This window comes from Prinia subflava, chromosome 5 (assembly GCF_021018805.1).
Source record: "Prinia subflava isolate CZ2003 ecotype Zambia chromosome 5, Cam_Psub_1.2, whole genome shotgun sequence".
Lineage (NCBI taxonomy): Eukaryota > Metazoa > Chordata > Aves > Passeriformes > Cisticolidae > Prinia > Prinia subflava.
In genome coordinates, this window is record NC_086251.1 from 30,710,848 (window position 1) to 30,733,631 (window position 22,784).

The 22,784-nt window shown below is 42.5% G+C and overlaps 2 protein-coding genes across 2 annotated transcripts in view; one reads left to right on the top strand and one right to left on the bottom strand.

Annotated features, from left to right (window-relative positions):
- On the top strand, nucleotides 1-21,257 carry ARG2 (arginase 2). Its single transcript, XM_063398766.1, has 8 exons — nucleotides 1-209; nucleotides 329-401; nucleotides 13,246-13,423; nucleotides 14,657-14,816; nucleotides 18,215-18,309; nucleotides 18,451-18,555; nucleotides 19,782-19,918; nucleotides 20,830-21,257. The coding sequence occupies exons 1-8, from the start codon at nucleotides 93-95 to the stop codon at nucleotides 21,033-21,035; spliced, it is 1,071 nt and encodes a 356-aa protein (XP_063254836.1). The 5' UTR covers nucleotides 1-92; the 3' UTR covers nucleotides 21,036-21,257.
- Nucleotides 21,151-22,784, bottom strand: part of VTI1B (vesicle transport through interaction with t-SNAREs 1B) — a 12,614-nt gene continuing 10,980 nt past the window's right edge. Inside the window, exons 5-6 of the mRNA XM_063398767.1 lie at nucleotides 22,515-22,576; nucleotides 21,151-21,528 (exon numbers count right to left, since the gene is read on the bottom strand). Coding sequence (XP_063254837.1) covers nucleotides 21,432-21,528; nucleotides 22,515-22,576 — 159 coding nt within the window. The 3' untranslated portion in view covers nucleotides 21,151-21,431. The remainder of the gene's footprint in view (nucleotides 21,529-22,514; nucleotides 22,577-22,784) is intronic.

The window sequence follows — 22,784 nt, forward strand, 5'->3', positions numbered from 1 at the left end:
GCGGCGCGGGGCGCGGGGGGCGGCGCGCGGGGGGCGGCGCGGAGCGCTGAAGAGAGCGGGGCGCGGGCGGCGCGCGGCAGCATCGCCCCGCCATGGCCCTGCGCGGGCCCCTCGCCCGCCTGCTCCGCGCCCGGCCCGGCGCCGCGCGCCAGCTCCACCGGCGGGCGCCCTCCGTGGCGCTGGTGGGAGCCCCGCTCTCCAGGGGCCAGGTGGGCATCGCGGGGGGCGCCGGGTGCCGCGGGCACACGGCTCCCCCTCCCCGGCGGGGCTTGCGCACCTGGCCGCGGGCAGCGCCGTCTGACGCGTTCCCCCTCTCTTTGTCTCGCAGAAACGGCGGGGAGTGGACCACGGCCCCGCTACCGTCCGCGCCGCGGGGCTGGTGGAGCGGCTGGCCGGGCTCGGTGAGCACAGCGGGGGTGGCGCGGGGGCTGCGGGGCTGCCCCCGTGTCCCCCTCCCCTCTCGGGGCGGCGTGACTCAGCCGCCGGCTGCGGGCGGGGGAGAAAAGCGGGTCCTGCCTCCGGTGACTCACGGAGCGCTCCGTGCCCCGGCGCCGGCGATGCCCGCAGCCTTGCGGCGGTGTCGCGAGGGACGGGCTTGTCGCATTCCGCACCGGGAGGAGCCGCGCCGGGCCCTGCGGGGTCCCGGGAACAAAGGGCGGCCGGTGGTCCCGGCTGCCCGGGCGCGATGCGCTCCGGCTGTCCGGAGCAGCGGGACGCGCCGGCAGCCTGCGCTGGGCGTGCTGAGCCGGGGAGCGAGGGGCCGCTTGAACCGCTGCGTGCGCTCAGGGCATCCGCACGAGTAACTGAGATCCTCGGTTATCGCATTGGGCTGGCTTTACTGTGGGGTTTTGGGTTGGTTGGTTGGTTTTGTGTGTGTTTTTTTCCCCTTCCCTTCTGTGTTCGTTACCAGTTTGTTCCTAAAAGATTCGTATGCTTCTAGGTGATGAAAGTCAGAATCTTCTGGAGAAGTCCTCAGTTTTATGTATGAGGTCTTGTCTGAAGTCTTTGAAAACGCTTTCTAATCCCACCCTCTGAATGCGCTGTTTCTGGTCTTTTTGTGCAAGCAAACCCATGCACTTAATTGTGATTCAGCTTCTCACATCTATTACTTCTGCAAGCTGAGACCTGCAGAACGCTGTACCACAGTCACTGGAAACAGAACACGAGGGATAGAAACTTGTAAAGCTGAACTGTGTCTTGGAGAATCATTATTCTAAAAAGTGTTACTGAAAATGGTGTGATGGGGATGGATTGCAGGGCTGGCCCACAGAAAAAACCAATATCTGCTCCCTGGGTGGTTAGTGTCAGTTTAGATGCATACAGAGATAATTGCCTAATGACCCTCTAGCAATTTTATTCTGAATTGAAGAACTCTTCAAGACAGAAGCAATTGTTCTGTGCAGCCCTGTAGGCTTATCCTGCGTATCTTATGACTCACAAGCTGAAAAGTCCCAGTTGGCAGCCAGATGAGTAGATATTCTTTTCCTCTCCTGTTTTTTGGAAAGTACAGACACTTGCCATCCTTGGCAATGCTTGAATTCTAGTGAACATGATCTGTAATCTCAGCAAATATGGAAGAGGGCAAAAGAGGTACTTTGTACTGGAATAGTTACTGAACCTAAAGTTTATTTGAAACTAACAAATTGCTAGGTTTGAAAGGAGGATGCTCTTCTAAATAAGACTGTAGGCAGCAAATTATTTTGTATCAATAACAGAATTTGGGTTTCTCTTTCAAGTGGTTCAGAGCTAATGTTTCCACTTCGTAAGAATTCTTTGAGGAAAACCCCAAACCCACAAAACCCAACAAAATTAAAAACTAGAAGAAAAAGCTATCTCATTTGCCTGACACAAGCTCACTTCAATAGGAGCTTGTAGAAGGTAGAAAGAAAGGGAAATTCAAGCCCTTTCTGGATTCCAGTATCAAAGTGTTATGGAGATAGAAATGAAGCCAGCTAAATTAAATTTAAAAAATACTTCCACTGTTTAGTTTCTTGTAGGTTATTTACTCATTAATCAGTTATGCAAATGGAGATATTTTCTTGCTGTTCTCTTACAATTTTTAGAGGCTCTGGGATTTCTTCCTTCGCAGTTGCAGTTTCCTGTTGCTGGCAAGTTCTTCCACTGGGGTGGGGTTGTTTTTTTTTTTTTTAAGGTGGTGTTGATGTCTATTGCTGCTTAAATCTCTGTAGCCCTTTTAAGAGCAGATTGTGCTGTGAGGGCTCATCCTGAAACGATGACAGTCACCAGCATGCACAGAGGAGTGGTTTACAGTGCAAAGACAATTTGCTTGAGGGGAGGGTGGTAGATGGAGGAGGACACTGCCATGTAGCCTTTTGTACTGTACACATTTGTTGTTTGTGGAAACGAACAAATTATTATTTTATATGTGGGCTGCTTATTTTTCTTCCCTGGGATGCCAGGATAGCTTTGGCTGCAGTACTATTGTAATGGTGCCATTACTTGTACTCCTGTGGTATGCTGAACTGGCAGTAAAACTTAAGCTGCTTTCTCTGTCTTTCCAACACTATGAATTTTCTGCTCATACTTTTAAGAAGGCCACAGTATGAATGGAGCCACAGTATGATTCTAATTATTAATTTGGATATTCTATTTATCTGTTTTATAAGAGTTAATAATTTTTGCAGATTCTTGATTGTTTTCCAGGAACAAGCAAATTATATTGCAGCAGACTGTTTCTCCTTTAAAAAGAAATAACATTTGTCTAGGATACAGGACTTCATCTGTACTGGCTAGTTGTGAAGCATTTGTGACCACAGGGTCTGTGTATGTGGGTGCATATGGAAAGTATTTGTTACATGCCTCCATTCCCTGCTTGGATATGAAAGAATGCTATAAACTTGATTTTCCTTGTCTTTACAAGTTTGCAAACAGGTATGAAATGTGGAATGATGCTTCCCAGTACAAGAGTGAGGCTGGATTCTGGGCTATCTGGAGAAGTACAGATGGGGGAAAGAGGCAGTATTCCTCTGCATTAACAGTTACTCTGAAAGTTGCCCTCACCATCTTTCAAGCAGAAGAGATTTCTGGTGATCCGACTCTTCTGTTTTCCTGAAATTTTGAAGTTTATTTATTTAAAGTTTTGATTGATTAATTTTCCATTTGTAATTCAAGTTCAACTCAACCCATATAAAATGAAGGTGCTCTGAAGGGTCCTCTAAAGGGATTCATTTGGGTAGTAAGATGCATATACTATGTTTGTTACTTTGAATATGAAGCTCTTCATGTATTTGCCTTATTTAATGACTTCTGTTGATAGTGCTCCAGCCATATCAGAAAGAGTGAGAACACTCAACTTGTTTCCACTTTTTGCATTGTTTTGCACTTTGCTTTCACTGGCTGGTGTTTGGCAGGGGGAATTTCATTGTTCCTTTGATCCTATCCTAGCTTCTGTTCTTTCACAGTTGTGTTGTAGTGTTGTGAGCTGCTATTCCAATTTCTATTTCTATGGGGGCATCCCTCCCTTGACAGATTCTGTGACCATACCTACATGGTACAGTGACTTCTTGGCCGCCTCAAGTAGGGACTGTCTGTGAACTGCTTGTTTATGCATGGCTGAAATCCGAGGAGAGAGCACAGAGGCAGATGTTGCTGCTAGTCTGTACCAGACTGTCAGAGATCAATCTTATCCAGCAATTTCACTTTTATCTCCTTGTTAGAAGCAGAGAGAGCACTGTTACCTGTTGGTAGTAGCTCAAGGCGTACTCAGGAGGAGTAACTGTAGCAGGAGTCCATTCCCCAAGGCAAAAGCAGCAGGTGTGCAAGTCTAGCAGGAGGAAATGAAAATGTAATTTACTCTGCCTGTGGGGATTTTTACTCGCCTTGATGATGTTTGTCTTTTGGCTTTGCTTCTTCTCCTAAGGGAAACTAAAACATTATTACTTTAAAGGACATCTTGCCAAAGAAGTAAAAGTGCCATTTGAAAACAAGACCCACAACTCCTTGGCATGAGGGAGAAAAGGGTGCAAAGCATGTAGGGCTGTGTATTGCTCTAACAGCAAACAGAAGTGGGTGCAATATGTGGAGGCTTTTGGACTTTTGTTGGCCAAGAGTGGGGAAGAAAGGTGGCAGATGCATAAGCTACTGAAGGTGTAAAGTATGAAGTTTCTTAAAGTGAGAGTTTTTTGGGCCTCTCCTGTTTGCTGCACAGAGGATCTGATCAAACTTCAATCCAGAGTTTTGCCTAGTCCTCTTGAGAGAAAGGCCTTATTCAGTTGTATATTTAATAGATAGCTACTGTGTCTTACTGTAGCCTTTGAGGTGACTTAGAGCACCTGTGCTGCTGCTGGCATGGTAATAATTTTAGTGTAAGATTTCTTCCCAAGTATTCGTTCTTTTATGTTGACTCTTGTTGAATTATTTTTTTTTTGGTCTTTATTTAGAGCTGCATGCAGCTGGGTTGCTGAGCTTAGTCAGGCTTGGACTTGGGTTACTGTAGAATTGATCAGCAAAGTTTGGATCTGAGTTGCTGGCTTGGCAAGTTGGTGAACTGCAGAGACGGGTGGCTTACACGCAGAGTGGAACTGTACTTGTCAGAGAGAATGAGCATCATATTGCCATTCTTTTGTTTGACCAGGAAAAAGTTCTTCAGTAATAGGTTTCATGAGGTCAGTGTAATGACTCAGAAAGGAGTAGCCTCCTCTAAAAGAGGAGTGGAGCTGTTAATCCCCGTGTCTCTGGAGTTACACTACTGCTTTGCCCAAAACCATTGGACTCCGATTGACATCTACTGCCAGAAATAGCAATTCAACTTTGCTTCTTCACCAAGATAGCTCATATGGTTAGTATCAGTCTTAATACATCATGAGGCAGCTGCTTCTATGTATCTCCTCTTAATCCACCTTAGTCCGCCTAAATCTTCTTCAGTAAAGAGTTTACAAGGAAAAAACCCAGTTTTTTAGTTATGCACCAATTATGCAAAAATAAGTATAGGTGCTGGGATTCAGCAGATTTGGACTGGGCAAGAGTTACAGCTGCACTGTTGGGAAAATAATGTTCATCAGTCCATCCAGTAAATGTATTTAAAGAGTTGTCTGTATTCCTGAAGAATCTGATAAACTGTACTATTCTGCTTGCCCTGTATTTGAACTAAGATTGGATTTACATGGCAGAAACAAGATCTGTCAGGAGTGGGTTCTTGTTCTCGGATTAGATTCTAGCTTTGTTTTGCATTAGCTTTTACCTCAGTTGTTTCTCTTCAAAACGCAGTATTTTAAACTTGTAAAGACATTAGTAGAGTAAATCAAATATTTCTAATCTCTAGAATTCCAATAAAGACTAAATTGTTGTAAAGATAACATCAAGATTTGGCTTTTTGGAGTTATGTTGTCTGCTGTTGATGAAGTGGGAGACAGGCAAAATTCCAAATAACTGCTGGCATTAAGTAGCATATTGTTTAGTTAGATCTCTGCATTGCTGAGGTAAGAAATACTACTGTTCATGTCTTTATTTCTAATCACATCTGGTGCTAGTACTGTCAAAGCTAAGTATTCTCTTGGTAAGAACTTTCTCAGGAACAAAAATCAGTTTGGAAACTAAACTGATAAAGAGGTCAGACTAACAGCTAATTCTTCCCTACAAACAGAAATAGGAATACATTTTTTTTTATCCAGGAACACCTTTTCTGCCCCTATTCTCCTGAAACAGAATGGGTAAATGGCAGTCCCGTTCTCTTTCCTTTCCCTTAGACACAAGCATGCCCAAACACTTCTGTTTAATAATATCAGTACAACATACTTATGTAGTACTGCAACTTATTTCTGGAACTAGACTTAATTACCTCTTTTATTTATACAGAGATAAAGATCCATAAGACTCTGCTATTCTTGTTTACCTCACAAATGTGGATTAGCCATGATTGGTTACCTTCAAAGACCAGTGGTTTGTCAAAAATCAAAGCACAGCCAAAGGGGCTGACTTTAACTGGCGTTTGCAATGAGTCTTTGCAATCATGCCAGTTGTCAGAATGCATCAAGGGCAGGTGCTGCTCTGCTCTGAGGGAAGGCAGCCAGGAGCTGGCTCTGGTGACCTGGCAGGCAGGAGGAGCCCTGCTGGGGTTTTGGAGCAGAGCTGTTTTGAGGAGGCCTCCACGGAGGCTGTTTTTAGGTTGCTTCTTCCCAACAGACCTCATTGTCTGTCTTGCCTTGAGCAGGGGAGGCTGAGCACTCCTGGGGGAGTGTGCTCTGCTGTGCATAGCTGTGCTCAGCAGTTGGGGTTTATCCTTCTGAATGCTGTACCTTCGATGTTTGCATGATTACAAGTAGTCTTGGAAGTCAAGAGAAAAAGGCCAACACTGAAAATACAGAGCAGTCCTTGCATTCAGTTGGTTCCAATAATCTCTTCCCTTCCCCTTGCTGATGGAGTACACAGTCTGCTTTGGAATGAAAAGCTTTGTGTCAGCCATCGATTTGATGTTTGTTTTTTCCTCTCCCATTTGGCTGGTGCATACTTGGAGGCTGCACTCCATGAAATTGGCTTGAAAAGAATCTTTGTGAATTTGGGGTAAATGTCATTTGGTGCCTTAACTGTAATTGTTCTCTGTGTGTCAGTTTAGCCTAGATAACTTTAAAAAGTAAAGCTATGCTGGTGAAGATCATGAAAGCCTGAATGGATTATTTCTTCCTCATCTTTAAATAAAGGGAGACTAGAGTCAGGGACCAATGAAAAGAGATTTTGGGGGTTTCGTATTTTTTTTGTATTTAGAGTGATTCCCTTCATCCTAGATACTTTCATATTATAATAATTAGTTTTAATACATGACTTAACTGAATTTCTGCAGCTAGATAATTCTCTCTGGACTGGAGTACATTTAGATCACATCCTGGTTTATTTTTTTAATTCTGTTGAAGGAGTGGAGTTACTAGGGGGAGGCACAAAGGGAGATGGCAGAGGGAAAGTAAGGTAATGAGGTGGGTTTCGATCTGCTTTACAGTACACAGGATCTATTACTGCTTTCTCATTTGAAACTTTAATCCTATGTCTTGTTGTGGACTCACAAGACCAAGATACCTATGGCAGGTGTATGCTTATGTGAATATGGTATGGAGGACTGTTTTGGATGAAAGGTGGAAATTTCTGTTATAACATCACCTGCTAAAAAGCAGGGAATTAAGCACCGAAGTTAAATACAAAAAAACCCAAACAAACAACCCTCCCGCCCACAAACCAATAACCCACCAGATTTTTCATTTGTATATGAAGAAGTAAAGTGGTCAGATGTTAGTTTCTCCCAGCTGGTTAAGAGGGAGGAAGAGAATTTCAGTAATGTCTAATATATTCTACTCTCCCTTCCTCTCAAGTGTCACCTGCCTGGGTTAACTAAGGTAGTAACTGCTCACTTCTGTAACAATCTAAAGCACAATGTGCTTGTTGAGGAATCAGCTCTTCTGGCCTTATGATCCTCAAGGCTATAAGTGTTCCATTGTGTTCTTGTTATCAGGAGCTGTGGCTGGGTTAAGCTGATTTGAAGGGAATTAGAACGTGTGCAGGGTTTGTTGGTGCTGTGGCAGACGCAATAGCTGCACCCTTCTCTCTGATGCAAGCCACAGTGCAAATGTTTCCCAACACCTCAGAGTGACGTTTTTGAAGACCTCTTAAGGTCAGGTGCACTGAATTTCATAAGAGATAAAAGTTATAAGCAGTTTTCAAAGGGAAATGAGGTGGCTGCTCAATTTGGGGTTGGAAAAATATTTTTGGCTCACTTTATGCAAGGGACATTTTGACTACAGACTTGGGGGAGCAGTTGGGATTGGGTTTGCTTGTTGCTTTTGTAGGAGATGAAGCTTTTAAATATGTACAGCTACAGAGACTTTGTCTTAAATCAGACCTTTCAAAATTTCAAATAAAAGGATGGGAATTTCTCAGACAAGAACTCGCCTTTTAGGAAGTGAAATTTTAGAGCTGACAGGTATCTATTGAGCCATCAACTATGTATCCAGAAGATTTCTTCCAGCAGATACCTATTCAGTTTAAAGAGAAGTAGATGCTGTGTAATGAGCTTCCTAGCAAGAGGGTTATGATTAATTAGGCTGCTGAAGTCTGTCTCTTGCAGTGGGAACCTAATTTCCTGTTCATGTAAAATGAAAGTATGCACTTTGTGTACTTGTAACACACACACATGTCCTGGATCATTCTGGTGGGTTAAAACTGCCTTAAAAAATAAAAAAAGCTTCAGATTGCACTGGTCATAATGAATGGAATCATTTGTTTGCTGTTGTGTAACATTTTGACAGTGTTTTTGAGAAAGGATTACAAAGTCCCAACCATACGCCAATGGGTTTACACTGAAAAGCAGGATGGTAACTTGGTTTCATTCATGGGAAGTAGTTTTCCTATAAACATTGTTCATAATAGTCATTGCACCCCAAAAAGCCTTTGTGTTTGTGGTGGTTTAGTAAAAGGTGCTAAAATCTAAAAAAACAGTTTGCAGGAGTAATGCTTTTATGTGAGCATATAACATAACATGAAAGAAGGTCTAGCAACTGTGGGATTTCCAGATTCCTTTGACAGTAGTTCACCCAGAAGATTTACTTTTCCCATTAATTTATGTTTTGGGGTTTTTTTTAATGTCCAGTTCGCAAATACCCAGTGTAAACCAGCAGTGTTGGGAGATCAGTTCTATCCCATGTTCCCTGTGCTTTTGTTCCAATTCCCATTTGCTGCCCTGCAGAGCTGTTATATTTATTATGTGAATGTGCCATGGGGCAAAGTCAGCAAACAGCCTGGGTTTGGAAAGCTCAATCTCCTACTATCAGTTTGCTCTTCTGCTGCTGGTGCAATTTCCCAGTAGAGGAGGACTGGGGGGGGAGTCCAGATGTTTTCCAATTAAATGTCACCTGGCATGAGCTGCCTGTTTTTACAGAAGGAAATTCTCCAAATCTGTGCAGGGAAATTACTGTAGTAACTGCTGGCAACTGTGTGTATCTTGCTTAGGATGGGAAGTGAACCTCAGACTTGTCATACAGCTTGCTAAAAGACATCTTATGTCCCGGTTATCAGCATCACTGAGTTGAGCATGAGTGATACATTAATAGCTTATTTGAAAAGGCATGCAAAGAAGTGGTGGTGGTGGGGTGTGTGTTTTGTTTGTTTGGTTTTGGGGTTTTTTGTTTGGTGTGTTTTGTTTTGTTCATTTGGGTTTTATTTTGGTTTTATTTTTGTTTTAAATCTAAGGCTTCTAAGTAGGAAAAATGAGGATTTGTTCTACCTGATACAAGTAAGGTTCTGGCTGTGCAGGCTGGATAAATGCCAGCTGTCCATCCACTGGTCTGCAGTTTGAATGCTTGTGTGATCTTTCCTTAACCTGTTCTGGTCAAAAGAAATTAACCTGGGAGTGATATACTGGGCAAACTATGTCAAGCTAATTTATTAATTTTTTGGCTGAAATGTGCCCCAGACACCTCTGTTGGTGACAGAGGGGGAGCATGGAGCCACTGAGGGCTGTAGGTGCTGCCTTTCCACGCTGGCTGTTCATTCTCACAGGACTGATGTGCATATGCACGTGTTAGTTATGTAACTACACTGGGTGTTCCCACTCAGATTGACACTTTTATCTCCCTTCTATCTCTTTCAAGCCTCTGTAACAGAAGTAGATTATTCAGGCCTGCTTTTTTGTTTTCTTCACTTCAAAAAGGAGTCTCTGCTTCAGCCAGGGTGTTGATGGAGCTGACTTGTATCTATGTGGTTGTTATAAATTTCCTGCACTGTTGATAATTGACTAATGAATCAAACATAATATATTTTTCATTTGAAAGTCATTTCTGTTAGGGCTTGAAAGTGTGAACAAAAGACTTTTCATCACGTTTAATTTCATATTCTTTAGTTACCAGCAAAATGTCTGTGCTGTTTACTCCTTAAGTACTGTATGGTACTTGGGGTATGTTTCAATTTAAAAGAACTTTAATCCTGGCTAGACCTGATCTGCTTCACTGACGAATGGTGTGGATGCTGTGCTTTGTAATGAATGTAAGGAAGTGGCTTTCCTATCTGCCTATAGCTTTTTCTACCTTTCAGAACTTGAATCTACTGCCTTTTAAAAGGCCCCATATATTCTTGTTAACTTTCGGTGCTGATTTAAAAAGCTGTTTTGTTTATAAGTATTAGTATCTATATGAAATAATGTATTGCTATCTATATAAAATAAAGAGCGTCCCAGCTACCAGAGAAAGTTAGTGGATATTGCTTGGTGAGGTAGATTTTATAATCTTTCACTAAAGGCCAAATAACGGCAAAATGCCCCAGATTGCACAGCAGTACAGCATGTCTATCCATTGAGCAACTTCTGTGCACAAAAATGTAGTTGAGAGAACTTTGATTTAAGAAATAAATCTATGTGCAAGCAGGCAGATGAAATGGAAAACAATTCAGGTCTTTTAGACTAATGGCTGAGATTCTAAATAGAAGTTGTGTCATATTATTAAAGTAGTTATTGATGTATTAAACTGTTTTTCTTTGTTCAGTACTATGAAGACAAATGTGCATGTTGATTTCATCTCTAGTATCTGGTCATTTGAAAAACTGTGTTTACACATGCATGTACACTTCCCCCTTTGGGATACATGTCATATCTAAGTACTGTGAATTTCTTTCTCTGTGCATTATCTATCTATTCACTAAGCTTTCCCTTTGCCCTAAGGTCATTTAATCCCAGTTTTCAAAACACTAGGCACCATTAAAAGAAGATATTAATGTTTGAGTGTTGGAGTAGTGTGTACTTCTGAGATTAACTGTATCTTAATCAGATAGCCTTTGGATAGCTGGCTGAAAACATTCCTTATCACCCTGGGAAACCTGAGCTGTCCTCTGCAAGCACATAAAAACAGTGGGCCTAGAGACAAGGGATGCACAAAGCTCAGAAAAACTGCTACAAGGTTCATGAACCCTATCTGAACTTTAGAAGATGGCAACAAAAACTAAAGGCGTCTATTGTCCTTAACAGACATTAAGCTTTTCTATGAAAATAATTAGAGGGAATTATGAGTACCATGTGTTCAAAAAGTGGACCAGACTGCAGAATTCTAGACCACGAAAGTGTTAAGCTATATAAACCTGATGTAATCCTAAGAAATAAATGGGTTTTTTTTATTCAGAAGTTGAGCCAAGTCTGTTTGCCCTACAGTGGGAACTTGGAGGTGGGCAGGGTATGGCAGAAATTATTAAACACTTGCTTCTTCTCTAAACACACTTGCTTGAATTTGCCATGTCTGGCCTGCCTTGAGCATAACCTGGAGAATTTTAACTGATTCTTTCAAGTGCAAGGAATGATGGCATGGCTGGATCTTTGTATTATACTGGTCTGAAGGTGGAGCTTTGTGATAGAATTAAGGGAAGTTGTTTTTCATCCCTTTTCATTACTTTAATGGGTAAAAATACTGCCATGTGCTCGTATGTCCTGTAAGAAAGAACAAAACCTAAGTTGTAGTCCTTTCTTCCATTACAATGTGTAATGTTGTCCTGCAATGTGTAACTCACTGCACATGACTCCCAACTGCAGATTTATTTCACAACATGTCAGAGGTATTAGATCAAAGGCATTATTCCCATGTACAAGAGGACCTCCAAAAGGTCTCAATACCCATTTCAGTCTTACTTCCGAAATTTGTCTCCCAGGCATGCCCAAGTACTTTCATCAAACTTTGAAATACTGAAATATGTAGCAGTGTGCATATGTGGGAGAAGTGGCCTTGCAGAATGACACAAATAAAAAAAAGAACTTTAACATTTACTGAACATCTTGAAACTCACAACTTTTTTCTGCTTTTGCACAGCACCAGAATAAACAGAGGGTAGAAAATGCAGTAGTCACAGAGATCAGGGAGCACATTCAAATCTGAACAAAATGGACTCAAAATTCCAGAGTCCTCATCCTGTTGCTTAATTAGGTATTGTCTAATACCTAAAAAAGGGAAAACAAGCAGTTGGGTACCTGTGTTGCCTTCTGAAAAGCAGGGAGTGGTGTGTCATGGTCTTTCCTACTGCTTTACATTTCTTCAATCCTTTGTTGAGCAGCTGTGCTCAGCTGACATGTTCATTTGCAAATACCCCAACATCTGCCCCCCTGATGTCCCTGCTAGAAAATGTATGCTTGCCTATTTCCCAGCATCAAATCTGCACAAGAGACCCAATTTTCTTCATTCATTTCATCACTCAAAACTCCTTTTAAAATATAAAGAAGTCATGTATTTCTCAACTATGCTTTTATGCAATAGCCACCAAGCAAATTCACAGAGCCAGTTTCCTACACATTAGAGTAATGGCTTACTGGAAATTAAGCAGGAACCCAGAGCCCCAAGAGGGCTGTTTATTCATGTTGACTTGCCTTACATTTTTCAAACTGTCCCATTAAGCACATGATGCCTAAAGGCAAAATGTCAGGCTCTGGCCTGGATGCTTTGAACTGCAAACAGATGAATGATTCTGAGGAGCAAAGGGGACAGGCATGATTAGTATTTAGGGTGGTCTTATTAAGTTGGTGTAGCTGTAAATACCTTGGGGCCTTTACTGCCCTCATCAGAGCCTGAAATGAGAGGTCTGTCTCAAAGTGAGTGTCTCTGAGAGGAGAGGCTGAGTTTTACACCCAGAATGTTCTCAGGTTCAACAGCCAGTCAGGCTGTTACTGGCAATGAAAGGATCTCAAAGAGTTTTGGGATCAAAGTCCCAGAAATAAAGTGCCTTCTTGAATATCTTGTGTTGAGAAAATGGACAGGTTCTCCTAACAAAGCACTAGTGAATCCAACATGGACTTGCCTGGAAGTACTATAAGAAAATTATTTGTTACTTGGCACTTTTGTGCCTGGAATTTTGGGGGCCTTGAAAATGTAGAATAACTGTAGCTATAGTTAGTGAAACGTGTAGTCTTCAGCATCTTTGAGCAATTTAGCTTATTTGAGACTGTATACAATCTGTCTAAATGGGAAGATGGCAATGCAGACTATAATTTTTCATGATAGAATTTATCATGAAATAATAATAAAAAAATCCAAACCTTTTCTAAGTGACTTTATGATGGGCATAGCTCATTGCTAAATTAAAGGTGGCTTAAGCTTAAGCTGATAATGTTGTCTTAAACTTTCTAATTTGTAATGCTGTGACAATTTGCATCCCATGCAAATAGTCAAATGCATCCATTCCTTTCCCATTGTTCCTTTCATAGTTGCCCAACTGATTGTGAGCATTTCCTGGGAAGGTATTTAAATAAGCCACTTTCTCTTTTTGTCGCTGTGTTCCCAGGATGCCAAGTGCACGACTTTGGAGATTTGAATTTCACTCAAGTTCCCAACGATGAGCTGTACAACAACCTGGTTTTGTACCCGCGCTCGGTGGGCCTGGCCAGCCAGATGCTGGCTGACGCAGTGAGCAGAGCAGTAGCTGCTGGGCACAGATGTGTGACTCTGGGAGGTGATCACAGGTGAGCTGACATAAAAACAACTACGGGTTCACGCTGCGGGTTGACACTTGGAGTGCAAGAATTTAATTCAAAAAAAGAGGATTGGGGGAACAACTGGGGGTCATTTCCTGGCAGTGCCTTAGGGATGGGCTTTTAGGGTGGTACACAGAAGACAGCTACAAAAACCTGACCTTCTCAGACAGTACTGCTTAGCTCCAGGTCTGTGATCAGTTGTGTAGACACACAACTGAGGTTTTCTGTGGGGAGACAGTGCTGAAGGCAGTCTTGCCTTTGATATATTGCAGCTGTGTTAATTACCCAGGAGTGGGAACAGCCTTGCCCTCACAGCAATGGGGGTGATAGAGTTGGCTGGGAGGGAGTCATTGGAGTCTCTGGTTGTGCTGTGAGGAGGAAGGGACAGGAGGTCGTGGAAGGGACAGGAGGTCATGCAAGGGACAGCAGAGACCCAGATCAGTCTAGGTGGAACTGGGAACACCTCCCTCATCAGTGTGTGAAGAAGAGCTGAGGCATTGAGTCTACAGACTAGCTGTTGGCATAAATCATACTCTCAGACCCTGAGAACTGTGTGGAGCTGCCCTAAAGAGAAAAGGTATGAAAGACTTCTAGATAACAGGTGCTGATGCCTGAAGCCTGCTGATATTTTACCTAAGCACTCTGAGTGTCATGGCCATCTCTACAATGACAGTTTTCCTCTTTGGGAAAGTTTGTGTCATCAGGTTCCTTCAGAGGAACTGCTCAGTTTGGTTACTGCTGAATGTTTAGTGATGCGTCTCTTGCCCATCACCTCTTAGGATAGGTTTGTAATGCCTACACACAGACAATTTTGCAATAGATCTTACAACATGAATCTTCTTCCTCTTTTTCACTAACCTTTGGTCTGAGAATTGGTTGAAGATGGTAGGGCATGTAAGAAGGAATTGTGGGGGGAGGTGTCATGACTAGAATAAAAAAAAAGGCTAGATTTTCTGGAGTTTGGATCTAGAGCAGGTGAAGATTAAGTGTGTGTGAAGGGTGACAGCAGAGAGCTCTGGCTTATCTGTCACTACAGCCCTGTAGAGTTACTTGGCCTCCTGCAGCTGTGCAGTTTGTATGGGATGCTCCCTTTGTTGTCACAGATGTCTAATGTGTGGAAATGTAACAACGTGTGTGACTGAAGCTGAGTGACTGCCCATTGTCCTTGTAGTTGTTCTGAAGGAGAAATGGTGGCTAAAGCCTTTGTTGCTGTACTTCCAGCTTGGCACTGGGCTCTGTCAGTGGCCACGCACGGCAGTGCCCACACCTCGGAGTGATCTGGGTGGATGCACACGCTGATATCAACACCCCTCTCACAACTCAGTCTGGAAGCCTCCACGGACAACCTCTCTCATTTCTCCTGAGGGAGCTTCGAGATAAAGTGAGTACTGACTGTAGTTGGCATGGCAACCTCAGAGCACTGCACCATTGCTGATGTGAGGTCCTTTCTTACCTGCTGCAAATGCAGATCTTTTCTATCAGAGTACAAGGAAGAATCTGTATTATTGTGTGGGTACACGTGCACACATATATACAAGTGCCACAAACACATGTGAACACAGATACAGACACACTTAGAAACACGAATGAAGAAAGCTTTTCTTTGTGTTTGCACCCTCGTGGGCTGCACAGTGAGCTGCACTCAGCAGCTGGCTGTGGTGCTGCTCCTGTGTCGTGAGCGGGGTTGTTGCCGAGGCTGGGCCATGGCAGCACTGCCGCCAGCTGAGCAGGAACCTCCCCCCAGTGCAGCCTGTGAGAGCTGAGCTGAGCTCACCTCCAGGAACAGCTGGTTCCTGCATACCTTGCACGCTGCTTCTGCTTAGTTTGGCTCTTCCATGTTTTGACAACCTTGGGGCCTGACAGGGGCTGTTCCTGTGTGATCTCTCCTAACTGGCTGCTCTGGCATTGGCTCCACTGTAAATATTACAAATCACAACAGCTGTAACTGCTTGCAGTGGGCTTTTAAAGAGAGAGCCTTTTTCTTGGAAAGAGGTCAAATTATCAAAAAGAGCTGTTTCCTGGGGCACACGGAATGTGCATGGCCCATTTTTGCTGCTCTCAGGATGCTGAACAGTGGGCTGACCTAGGGCCTGTGCACTCCACCTGGCTTAGCTGCGGGCTGTGTCACCCTGTACAGGGACCTGCAGCACTGTGCAGTGAACAGCCGAGTCCTCTGCAGCAGGAACTTCGATACCAAGTCTGCTTCTGCTGAAGCTCAGGCTGGAGAGTGAGACAGGATCAGCAACTGCATGATGGAGCTGCAGACAACCTGACTGCTTTGTTTTGGCACTCTGCATTGCTAGTTACTACTCCTAAATGTCTCGGTTCTCTCTGACAAATTTGGGCTGCTGTGTTGCTACACGTATGCTCTTTCCAAGCAAGAACAAGCATGTTTAAACCTGTATGGCTACTGAAAATACCACTGCATCAGTTCCTGTTCAGCATGGCAATACTGCAGTCATCTCATAAAGCTCTTCTGCTTTTTCTCCTGCAAATTCTTCTGAATGAGTTCCATCCACAAGTCAGTAGAATCATTTGGTGCTTTTACATACTTTACTTTTTCTAGTCATTCTTATGTGGTCTCTACAAACGTGTTGAAATTCCCAAATAATGCAGAACTAATGGGGCTTTTTGGAACACCCCCTGAACATGAAAAGGTTAATATAAAAGGTTACTGTATTTTTATTTTTTTGCCCACAAGTTAAAGGGGGTCTTTTTTTTTTTTTTTTTTTGACAACTGTATCTACTTTGTCAAGGGAGGTAAGAGAAAATTCTGTGAATTTTAGAGCTCACCTAAGGTGAACAGTTTATGGCTTGGTGGGAACAGAAATTAAAGTTCTGTGATAGCTGAGGAAGGAGATGTTGGTCTGCTGGGTTCCAGTTCTTGAGCAGCACAGAAAAGCAGTAATTTTTTACAATTATTGGGGGGTTTTGACATGCTAAAAGAATACCTGTAAGCTTTCTGGGGTCAGTGGGGGAGCGAGCCTTTCTTGTGAGCAGCAGTAGTGAAAAAGAATAAAATCAGGCTGTGCTTAGTGGCAAGCTGTTCAGGCGTGGTGCTGGTTACGGGATCTTGTCACGAGCCCTCCTCAAGAGCAGCAGTTCAGGTGCCTGTGGAGGAGCAGCTCACACAGGCCTGGCACTCAGGGTGCACTCAGGGGACTTTTCTTGCCCTACTGAATTCCTGTTTAGAGGGGAAAACCAACACGAGTCCTGCTGGTACCACGAGGCTTCTACCACAGTATGAATTTTTAAACAGCTCTTTAGCAGTAGCAGAATGTGCCTTTGACAATGGTTTGTCTGGATAATACCCCTCAGACTTTCTGGAGTGAACCATTATGTGTGCAGCAGTGCTTATGGCTCACCCTCTTACTCTCATCCAGTACAGCAGTTGAGTCGATAATGGCACAAAAAAAAATTACCATCCTCCTTTCCTGACTTCTTCAGGGCTCCTGGAACCATCCAAACTCACAAACTGCTATTAATACCTTCCCATGAAAATGCCTGCACCTTTGGCTTTACTATCAGCAACTCCTTTTCCATTGTAACAAAGCAAAGAACCTGTCAAAGGTAGTTAATACATTCGGTTTTATTTATTTACAAACAGGTGTAATTGAAATTGCAATATTAAATCTACTAAATCATTGATACTGGAGAGTATCTGACAATATTATCATCACTATGCTCAGTTTATGGTGTGGTGATGGGTTTTGCAGAATTCATTTTTGAAACCTGAATTTATTTTTCCTAGTGATCTCCAATTAATTTATCCCTCTTCTTAATTTATGGCTGGAGAAGTTTCAGGTCATTGTCCTAGAGCAGCAAATCCTTTTATAATCTGTGCTAATTTAACCCAATGTAATTAAATATAGCTATGGATGTGTTAACCTTTAAAAACATCCAATATTGTAATTAGAATATAATTAGTAATAGAGAAATCTAAGAGGGAAACAAAACCTTCTGGCCTCTTGACAGCTGTATTGACTGTAGCCATTTTCAGAGCTGGGAGAAGAAGAGAAATTTGAGTTAATTTAAATCACTCTTAAAGTTAGTAGGTATTATTAACTGAATGTTTTTTTAATTCCATACCATGGCTACTTAACTACAAAAGCTGAAAAACTATGACCTCATAATCTTTCAGTTGCAATCCTAGACCTACTCTCTTCAATTCTGCATCAAAAGCCAGCATGATGTAGCTCACTGTGGAGGCCCAACTTCTTGCCTTGCTTTTTTCCCCTCTTTTTGCTATTTTTTCAACTTTCCACTTTAAATTTATCCATCTTTAATACTGTTTTTGTAAGTTTGCATGACTTTGGTTTGGTATCTTTGGTAAAAAGATACAGGTACCTTGGTTTTCATTCTTTCACCTAGACATAATGTACTGGGTAAATTACAGAGCATCACCATTCAGTGCCCTGTGTGAGTGATGTACATCTGGGTATCTGCTTTAGCATTCTGCTTACACTCACTGATGCAAATTACCCATTGCTTGTGGATTCAGGCTTTTTAGTCCTCCTCCTCTTCAAACTGGAAAATGCAGAAGAGTTAAAAACTTCAGCCATTAACATTCAGCTCAGATAGTTGTATCACTTCACCTGAGTTGAACATAGTAGTGAAGGTAAGGACTGATTACATCAGCCAAACACTCAAGTGCAGAAGTTTCTCTATTTGGAGAGAGAAAGGATGCTATAAATCAGTACAAAGTTTTTAGGGAATCATTAAATAGTGTTTTGTTCAGTCTGTCATTAAACTGACTTAATACCAAACCTTTGCTTGCAGGTACCACAACTTCCTGGCTTTTCCTGGCTGAAGCCCTGCCTTTCAGCATCTGATATTGTGTACATTGGTTTGAGGGATGTGGATCCTGCTGAGTAGTAAGTTGGTTTAGATTCAATGATTTTTGTAAAGGCTGAAATAATGAGCTTGAAATCATGTCCATAAGGACATCTGAGGACATGTCTGTTTAGGGCCAGTTTAAACTAGTAATGATTGTTTCTAAAATATTATTTTCACAGCTATATTTTAAAGAACTTTGACATCCAGTATTTTTCCATGAGGGATATCGATCGCCTTGGAATTCAGAAAGTTATGGAAAGAACCTTTGAACAACTGATGGGCAGGTAAGAAACTATTATTATCTAATTTAAACTAGTCTTGTTGAACGTCTGCCTTCCTGGAAGTGAAGGTCACTTGATGTAAGGCAGCTGTGTAAGAACTGTGACAGTGTTCAGTATTTAGGAAAGTCTCAGCACGGGAACCATTTCCCAGTGTTTGGCAGATGGCTGAGACAGGTTACATGACTCACTACAGTTGTGACTCTGTTTTATACTATTTGGTTCTGTTAAGTAATTCTGTATTTTCTACAAGATGTTTGAATCAACTCAGAGTGCGGGATACGCATTATACTTTTAAAAATGCATACAGAAGCTGGACAGTAACTTGAAATGCGTGGTTGGTGTGGGAGGTGCTGGCTTCCTCCTTGGACTGCTCACACACCATGTCCTGACGGTGGCTGCCAGTGCTGGTAGCGTTCACTTTAACCACTCCCTTCCTGCAGTTCACTACTGCCACCTTTGCAGCCCTTGTTCCAGTCGTGGGAGCCAGGTCAGGGAGCAAATCATGCTAGTGCAGGAGCTGGGAGAGGTCAGTTAGAAAGGAAAACCCCTCCCACAGGTTAGAACCTGTGCTGCATGCTGCTGTTTTCTAAAGGTGTGCTCACCCTTCCTAGCTGCAGCTGTGCCAAGTAAAGAAGATGGCAATCCAGATGCTGCTTACTGAGCATCTGCAGTAAGTTGGAAGTATGCAGTCTACCATTAAATAATTCATGTGAGTGACAAGCAATGTCCAGTTTATTAAGCTGTCATCAGCTGGCAGATGATACAGTAAGTGACTAACATTTTAGGTTTGAGATTATCTGTCCTTTAGTACTTCAGCAGTTAGGCTAGGTGGCAGGGTTTGGAGACAGCCCTTAAGTATTGACTTGAAAATCGCTCATCTTGATGAACTGTCAGTGCAATCCTTGAGCTTGGTGCTTCCTCCATCCTAGCTGCCATGCACAGCAGTGTTTCAGCCTTCACCCTGGCTTTCTGTACAAAAGGAGAAAGGCTGGATGGTATCATACACTTCTCTGCATCATTCCATTCAGATAAGAAATACCACTTCGGATGGTTTAAACTGAAGTACGTATCTTCAACCAAATCCTCACGGAGCAGATGCTTTTTTAATCTATATAAGACATGGTTCAAGGAACTTGATGCTACTTTGCTGATTAGCCTGGACAGTAAGAAATGCACGTAGAGAAAGTTTAAGGCTCTAAGCTTGCCTTTCTTGTTTTATTCTGTCTCAGGAGACAGAGACCAATTCACCTGAGTTTTGACATTGATGCTTTTGATCCCTCACTGGCTCCAGCAACGGGGACTCCTGTCCTAGGTGGATTAACTTACAGAGAAGGCATGTACATCACAGAGGAAATACACAACACAGGTAGGAGCTGACAGCAGTGTGGGGCTAAGCAAGGACAAAAACTACCCAGAGCTCATACTGCTTATGTTTTTCCTGTGTAAATAGATAGTAAGTGTAGGCAAAGCAAAGGTGCCTGCAAAGTCAATTCAGCCTTCAGTAAGGGAAAAAGAAGTCCTGTGGTTGGGCAATTCCCTTGGTGTTGGAAGCAGTTTAACCATCAACAACTTCAGCTTAGCAAAAGAAGGTGAAATACACAGTATGTTAACAACTAATGTCAAAAATGTGTAATACTGTTCCCTAATCCTAAACACACGAGGCAAGATGTGAAAATGGGCATCTGAAATACAAAAATAGGTGCAAACCATCTTAAATAGTCTGAAGTTCCATTCTAGGATTCAAGACTAATGTGATTCAAGGATATATCAAGCTTTCATAAAATATACTGCAGTTGACTCAATAGGAGGACTTTTCATCTTATTACCATCAAGTTTTTATTTAATATGCTTAAACAATATTATTTTCAGTAAAAGAAGGTTAAAAAAATCCCAACCAGACAATAGTCTATAGCTTGATTAATAGGATAGCAAAGAATACTAGGTGAGACTATTTTATAACCCCTCATTTTGGGACTGGGAGAAAAAATGTTCCTCTCATAAATGTGTATGGAACATCCAATGTTTTTCCTGAATGCTGAAAGCACAAATGAGTGAGGTAGTGATGATGTGAGAAAGAAGCAAATTAAAAACACAAATTTGCATCTGAGAACAATAACCTCATCCCTCACTTGAGAGCCAATCTTACTTGTCTAAGGGGTAGAATAGGTCACAAACCCAACTACTAGACTTGTTACAATGAATAAAAGGCTCTGAACAAAACCTGGCAGAAGACCGTATCCTTTGTCAGAGTAACAAAGCTGCAAATGGTTTTCACAGGAATGCTTTCAGCTGTAGACATGGTTGAAGTCAATCCACTGCTTGGAGCTTCTCAAGAGGCAGTGAAAGCAACTGCTCGCCTTGCAGTCGATGTGATAGCGACGTGCTTTGGGCAGACAAGGGAAGGAGCACACATCGCTTTTGATGGACTCCCAACACCCAGCTCTCCAGATGAATCTGACAGTGAAGAGCAAGTGAGGATTTAAGAACCCAGAGTGTTGGATATATTGGACATTACAGAGCTCTGCTGAGGCACTTGAGTGGATAGATTGTCAACACTTGGCAAATACTGTTAACTTCTCAATTTTTAAATAAACTAGCTTTTCCATTGATCAGTGGTTACTTTATTACGTATCAAGATTTATTCATTTAGTTAAGTATATACAAAATGAGACAATAAAATATTTATTACCTTCTTATTAATCTTACCAGTGTAGTTCAAGCCTGTTTCTTTTTACTCCCGTTCTCTGTCTTTCAAGTGTCAGTACAGTTTCAGTTGGATGTGCTGTCTCATGACTCAGTTCAACCCTCAGACAGTCAAAGGGAGCAGACAGCCCATCCTGTTCCTCATCAGTGGAAAAGCTCATCTTGGTCATGAAGGTTCATTTCTTGCGAAAGAACTTGAGGTAGACCACACTTCCTAGGATGGCCAGTTCCAGGATGATGATAATTGACAGCAACAACTTATTTGTGGTTATTCTAGAGTTAAAAATAAAAATCCAGTGGGTTTTTTTTCACCTTGTTTATGAAAGCAGATTCTAGATCCAGATCACCATCTTACCTTCCCTGTCTCAGCAAGACCACATTGTGCTTTTCAAAAAGCTCTCAACAAGCAGAAAGGGCCAAACTCAATAGTTCACTACTCATATTTCCCTGGAAATCCTATTTAAATCTATTTCAGCAGTAGCAGTTTTGTTCCTTTTCCCCTGTCCCAGAGAAGGCAGATAATTTCTCTGTACGTGCCTACTCCTTCAGTTAAGCAAAGAGAAAAACAATACCTGAAGTCCTGTGTTAAAACCCGTAGTACTTTTACTTGAACTATGTTGTTGAAGGAAAACTAAAATCTCAAAATAATGAAGTACTTTTACTACTAAAAACTACTCAGTTATCACAACTTCCTTTAGCAATGGACATAAAGGAAAGGTTGTGAGGAGATAAGTACCTACGGGGAATACAATCTATGAACTGGCTTTCTAAGGCTAATTAAACATACATAATTAAAATACAGCTAAAATGCAAATCCACTTTAAGACGCAAAAGTTTTAGCCATCAAAATAGTACATGGCCCAGCTCAGAGTGGCTCAGGGGCCAGCCTAGGGCTAACTGCTCTAGGGCATTGGTATGGGCTGAATGTCATCAGCATCTAAGTCTCCCCATGCTGCAGTGATTGATGGCCGAGTGGCACCTGAAGGCACATGAACAATGCACTGTAACCTGCTTCTGTCCTCACCACAGTCTGGGTGGTTTAAGGCCCCGCATCATCCCGACCTAACAGCACACACTGAGCGCTGGTCCACAGCCTGTACTCCCTTAAGCAATTGCCAGAGAGGAAACACACAAACTAGCATGTGCATGGGGCACACACTGTTTACACATCCCCTAAAACCTCCCTGCAGTCCCTGCTTTTTTTCCCCTAAAAGCAGCAGGCACCAATGCCCCATGCTGGCGTCAGTCCCAGCACTCACCTGCGGGACATGGAGCGTAGAATCTTGCGACTCTTGCTCAAGTTCTCACTTGTATTCACCAGCTGAAGAGAGACAAAAGTTACTGTCAGTTAAACAAGGCACACCAGCTCTGGAAAGATGCACGGGACAGCAGCTGCTGTTGAAATGCTGCAATGAGCTACAGCACCAAGGATGACCATGTGCTCTCAAAATTGAGACAAAACATTGTTTTCTGGTATTGTTTTCTACCCACAATACCAGCTGGAAATTGCCTCTTTTCTAAAGAGAAAT

Excerpts from the sequence above, each read along its gene's own strand:
- ARG2 (XM_063398766.1), top strand. The coding sequence starts at position 93 with ATGGCCCTGCGCGGGCCCCTCGCCCGCCTGCTCCGCGCCCGGCCCGGC. Across the intron at positions 13,424-14,656 it reads ACTCTGGGAGGTGATCACAG|CTTGGCACTGGGCTCTGTCA; the intron begins GTGAGCTGACAT and ends CTGTACTTCCAG. Across the intron at positions 18,556-19,781 it reads TTTGAACAACTGATGGGCAG|GAGACAGAGACCAATTCACC; the intron begins GTAAGAAACTAT and ends ATTCTGTCTCAG.